Source organism: Sphaeramia orbicularis, chromosome 6 (genome assembly GCF_902148855.1).
Source record: "Sphaeramia orbicularis chromosome 6, fSphaOr1.1, whole genome shotgun sequence".
In the NCBI taxonomy this organism is placed as follows: domain Eukaryota; kingdom Metazoa; phylum Chordata; class Actinopteri; order Kurtiformes; family Apogonidae; genus Sphaeramia; species Sphaeramia orbicularis.
Window position 1 is genome coordinate 45651656 of NC_043962.1, and position 6000 is coordinate 45657655.

General features: G+C 40.4%; 1 protein-coding gene across 2 annotated transcripts in view; it reads right to left on the bottom strand.

Annotated features, from left to right (window-relative positions):
- The window catches only part of wnt7bb (wingless-type MMTV integration site family, member 7Bb), a 33676-nt gene extending 29550 nt beyond the window's left edge, over positions 1-4126 (bottom strand). Inside the window, exon 1 of one of the 2 annotated variants that reach the window (XM_030137504.1) lies at positions 3939-4126. In XM_030137504.1, the coding sequence (XP_029993364.1) occupies positions 3939-4009 (71 nt within the window). In that variant the 5' untranslated portion in view covers positions 4010-4126. Of the gene's footprint in view, positions 1-863; positions 1315-3938 lie in introns of those variants that run through there. The other variant, XM_030137503.1, reaches the window with a different exon arrangement.
- Between the last annotated feature and the right edge of the window lie 1874 nt (positions 4127-6000).

A 6000-nucleotide genomic window follows, 5' to 3' on the forward strand; every position in this document is an offset into this window, starting at 1 on the left:
GGGGTCTCCGGGCAGCAGGAGAAGGAGCGACTGAGCATGGGTGAGTAATTATTTTGGAACCTTTCAGAAAAGCACTGTTCTCCTCCAGAGTAATTCTCATTTAATTCAAAGCCGCAACGCATTACAATGTCAATCACATGGATGTTGCAGGCAGATTTTTTAAAGATGTGGGTTGAAATGATAACATCGAAATACTGAGAATTAACCAGAGATGAGGTAATGCGTACAGATAATCCTTCACACGCTCTGACAGGTTAACGGTGCTGCCCATAGTGTGTGAAATTCTCTCCACAAGAAGAGACAGAATCTCTGCATCCGATTGTCTTGAACATCTCTGCCACTCTGTGGCCAAAACGAATCCATGAAGCACTTAGCAAAATATTTTATTTTTCTGATCTTGCAAAATGTTTGCACGTAAAACCTCTTGATACTATCCATCACTTTTTACGCACAAGCCTTACTCATCCGCCTGCAACGCACACAGCCACTTCTGCTTTCCCCTAATTAGTATTTTCCCACGTGGATCGTTTTACCCGCGATGTGTCCACTGATTACCCACGGAGGTTAACGCTTGTATAACTTTAGGAAAATATCAGAGCTGAATTTAGTGCGTGGGTTCCCTGTTTCATGCCCTTCCCTGTCCTACAATTAGACTAGATTGGAATATATAAACAGCAAACTGTGACGCTGCTTTAAGAAATTAACCGGCGTTTAATGAGTGGAATAAGAGAAATAAAGCTCCCTGTCCTGAAAGAAGGGTGCACAGAAGCTAAATGAAGCCCGTCCGTCTTTGTGCTGCCATGGATGAGCGCGCGTCACTGTCTGAAGTTAATGAAGGTGCGCGTTAATTGGCGCAGACTTACAGGTAGCTGCCACTCGTCAGGATCAGGAAGATCTGTGGATAGTAGACTGACAGTAGTACACTGCGAGACGAGAAGATGATCATGATGACATTGAGCAAATGGCCACGTTCGGATTGAGTGAGAAGCGGACGAAGCGGACAGGATGAAAACTCCCTTAATTCCCGTCTTTAAGTCCCTTTCGCACAAAATCAAAAAGAGGTGGTGTGCGTCTGCTTGTCTTTGGTGCGTTGGCTCTACGCAGCTCCAAGCTCCCGGGGCCGTGTGTGCGCTGAGGTTGGCTCTGTCATCTCTCAGCGGCGGAGGCTGTTACACAGTACTGTGGGTTCCCGAGCCGGAATGATGATGGTTTTAGGGATTCTGCATGGCAGAAAAGTGCCTCTCTCCACTCTCATGAGAGTCGTGCCTGCCATTGGGCAGGAGAGACACTGCTATCCGCCCACTTTGCCACAACGGGACAATAGGGTGACACTGATCCGATCCCCGTTAGACGTGCAGAAGGTTTCATTCATCATCACCCCCCCCCACACACACACACACACACACACACACACACGCACACACACCACCACCCCTTCCACCACCACCACCGCCAAGCCAAAAATAAACAAACATCGACGCTGGCTGCTTGAGCCTCAAATACATCACAAGTCCATGTGCAAGAAATCGGCGCATTCCTTTGGCAAAATATGTCATTCTGAATCAACAAGTTGGTGTCATGTTAAAGCATAAAGTCTTTATAATGTGATAGATATGGTGTACGGGCTTATGCAGACTGTGGGATTGGCAGACTAAGGCAACATCACCCTGATGAAAAGTATTTTCTTTATGTTCTCTGACATTTCTGGCATTGCTAGAAATGTCAGGATCTTAAACAAAAATAAGCGAGTGTATCTTTATTTCTTTAGGGACCTTGGCATAGGTTTTAGTGTCATTATTATAGTGGTTACATTAATGTTTCAGTAGGAGTCTACTTTCTGGTCTAACTGTGAAAAGATTTGGTGCCATTTGATGGTTCTCATCTATATAAATATATAAATTCATCAATCATCTCTCATCTGTATAACATTTAAGAAATGTATTTTGTTTTGTTTTTTTTAACCCTTTCATTCATAGGTCACTACAGTGGACAGTTATTCAGCTGTTCTCTTGTATATTAATGGGTTTTGTTGTTTTAGTTCCATATCAGCCAACACAGTGGACACTTACGCATCATCCCATACACTGACATTCATACCATGACTGTAACTGTGCTGTTCTTGATAAACCTGATCTGCACAAACATGTTTGAGTGTAAATCAATTGTGATTTGTAAGACAAAAACTTTTTTTTTTTTTTTTTTTTTGCATATTATCTCCATGAAGTGAGTAATTACTAGCATTAGAATATGTTAAAATGTGAGAAGACATCAGATTAGCAGCATTAAAAATGTTTTTATTTCATTGTTTTCATATCACTTTCTGATATTTGGTTTTAAACACATGTTTCTTTACTTCAAAAATTAAATGCATGAATATTTTTGTAACTCCATAGAAAAAAAACTCAATCACATTGTTTTTATTTTTTTTTTCATGGCTAAGGAGGAATAAAAACACTCAAAAAATAAATCTTGACTTGATATTGCATTAAAATCTGCCCTAGGGAGAACGATTTAAAGGTGAAGTACACAGAAAAATACTACTGTTGTTTCCAGAGATTGGATCTGAGCAGAGAAATAAAATACTTGGAGAGATTTTGTGGCAGAGCTTAGTGAGTGGACGGCTTTTATCGCCACAGCATCGTGACTCTCACTCAACACCTGCAGCCTGCAGTCATTGTAAATGAAGAGGGTACCATGAAAGATCTGCCCAAAGTAAAAGAGATGGAGGGAATGCATGAGCTAACTGCCTGGCTCGGTAAACACACAGATAGGTGACTTTCCCCCCTATACTGGAGCTTCTGTCATGTGATATGGACGTGTTTGGAGCCTGAAGTCAGTTATACGCTTCACTCAACACCAAGTTCTCACAAAGAGGAGTGACACTTTTGTTGAGTTCATTCAGAATGGAAGAATTTAAAATACAACATAATCAGTACAAGAGCCTTAAAGGAGAATACAATACCTACTTTACGCCTGCAAAGATAAAGCCAGGATATATTTCAGTTAATAAGGTTTTCATGCGCAATTGGTTACAGCACTTAAAACGTTAATAAACAACTACTGATAAATTGCTCCAACTGCATAAACCTTAAAATAGTCTATATTGATGTCGTAGTTTTAACTTTCACATTTCACATTCACATTTCCCTGGTTTCACGGGTGTTTTGTTACCTTTAGGCCTAGATCCCTAGAGCAAGTTATACAATCTAAGGCATTTACTGATGTTTTAAGAGGAGCTGACAGCAAAACAGAATGCAGACTATGTTCATTTTACTTATATAACCCCAATAAACCTTCACACATGCAATGACATAATACACTATTAACAGTCCTATTCCTGCGCAGCGTGGATACAAATGATTTTAGTGATGATATATGTGGAATGTGCATCTACCTGGAGGTATTATGATTCTATCTGAGAGCTGTTGAACATGGGACTGGATAGAAGTCCTTCTGTTTATGCATCAAGGTGAGGTACTATTGCAAAACAGGTAAAAACTCCGTCTGGGCAATGGAATGTGGAAATACAACTCAGTCTGCCGCTATTAATGAAGGTATGCAGGGGTGAGCTGCATTTGGAGCGGAGACAGCGGCTCAAATGATCTTTTCTGACAAAGGAGTTAAGGATCTCATGAGCTGAACAGCGAATACAAATCGATCATATTGTTGTTTGACATGAGACCTGATCTTCCACTTTTACGCACGACATATTACCCAGGTACAGACGTGCGGAGTTAATCATTACAAAACAAAATCCCTTAAAAATCACCTGTGGGAAAGTTTTAAACACACTAGATTTGTGTCGGAGGTCAGAGGGCAGACTATGCTGTCCAACAAATAGTTTAGCAGTCACACTCTTCCAACATTAAATGGATAGTTAGATTTACGCATGTGAAGAGTTCAGCCTACGTATGGAACCGCAGGTAACAAAAACTCACCCAAGTCTGAGGTATATGATGCCAAAACACAGGAACACGTAGAGACTCCGCTTTCGGAGGGGTTTGTGCATGATCGTTCCCACTTGGTGCAGAGGCCATGCACTGTAACATAAAGTGGTTACGCTTTCCGTTTACATTGGCAGCTTTCCTAACCCTTCCAGATGCACGTATACCGGCTATTTTCCAACACATCAAGCTGAAGCGTCTTGGAAATCTTCGACCGTGTGAAATCCATGGTCCAGGAGGACAGGTGAGATGCTGATGACGACCTGAAAAGTAACTAAGAACTCCAAAATGAAACTTGAGAGAGGGTCGGACTTGAAAGGTGAATGAGTTCTTGGAGGAAGTGCCTCCTATTCGTCCTGACGGTGGAGCCTAATTATCAATTCTCATTTACTGCGCCTTGCAGGTTCAGAATGTACAAGGAGGTACTGGAGAGCCCTACCAACCCTGTCTCTGTCCGTGTTTGCAAAGCTTTGAAGACATCTTAAATGCAGTCCATGGAACTAAGTGAGAGCAGGCAGGTACTCTAATACAGGTAACAAAAGGGCTACCTGCCTCCTCCTCCTCCTCCAGCATGGATATGCAGGGAATGGGACGGGCTTCCACACTGAACCTTACACGTGTAGTTGTTGTACAGAAAACTAAGAGGAATGAAGCGAAATGGCTTTTTATAGGACTTTAGGCCAGGCCAGACTGGTGCTTGCAACAATAGGCATTGCCCCACCACTGTGGGCTCTCCGGATGAGCTCCACCACAACAGTAAGCCCCATAAAGTCAAACAGACGAGGAATGGCTTTCCAGCTGCATGAACAGATTTACCACAGCATGACTAATAATGAGTAATAATAATGAACTGGCGTCATGATAAATATGTCATTGGGGTTCTGTCAGTCATTTTGATTAATTGGGTATGCATAAACAAAACAACATAAACAAAACATTAATATTCTTATTATTTGGCTTTTAGTCAGAGTGATGGGAATTTTGAGCAGATGTTCAGAATACAGAGTGAACTCCTTCGGGTGCAACAAACTGACTAAAAAAGACTCCCTCTGGTGGTAAATAGACACTGCTGAACCAAAGTGGATGAACATACCAAGATGCACCAGTGCAGTTGAATGGGGTTTCTGTTTCAGATGCTCATGTGGAGAATATAAAGATTAAAGAGTTCAAAGTTACATGAAACAGATGACGTGTGTTGCTGTCTATGTTGCTTTTTAACCCTTTCATGCATAGTGGTCACTCCAGTGGACAGCTGTTGTCCTGTATATTCATGGGTTTTGTTGTTTAAGTTGCATATCAGCCAACACAGTGGACACTAAATGCCTCATCCCATACAGTACACTTCATACTGTTGCTGTAACTATTCTGTTCTTGATAAACCTGATCTGCAGTGACACGTTTTAGTGTAAATCAACAAACAAAACAGTTTTGTTTTTTTTTTGTTTTTTTTTTGCATATTATCTCCATGAAGTGAATAATAACTAGTATTAGAGTATCTGAAAATGTGGGAAAACATATGATTAGCAGCACAAAAATGTTTTTATTGGATAGTTTTCCATATCACTTTCTAATATTAAGTTTTAAATACATGTTTATTTGCTTAAAAAGCCAAAAGCATGGTGTCCGGCTGAGTGGACATTTTTTTAACTTCTTTAAAAAATAAATAAATAAATAAACTGGATTGTATTGTTTTTGTCATGCCTAAAGAGGAATAAAAACATTCAGGAAAAATATCTTGACTAAGGTTCTCATAGTTGAAAGGGTTAAAGTAAGAGGGAATGAATGTGTTTGTTATGTACAAGAAAATCTACTGTATGATTTCTATCTCACTGTGATTTTAGTAAAAACAACATATGTAAAGGTTTAAATTCAGGCGTTTGATATAAAACGTTTCTTTTCTCAGTCGTCTTGCTTTGAATGCACAAAAGTAAAATGGTTAATTGGTTTTAAAAAGCGGTCAACTGGCAATTATTTCTCGCTGCAACAAACAAAACCCATCCAGCTGCTTCATCTGACAAGCTAGACAAAAATCTGAGGTACTTATTTGTCCTCTCTA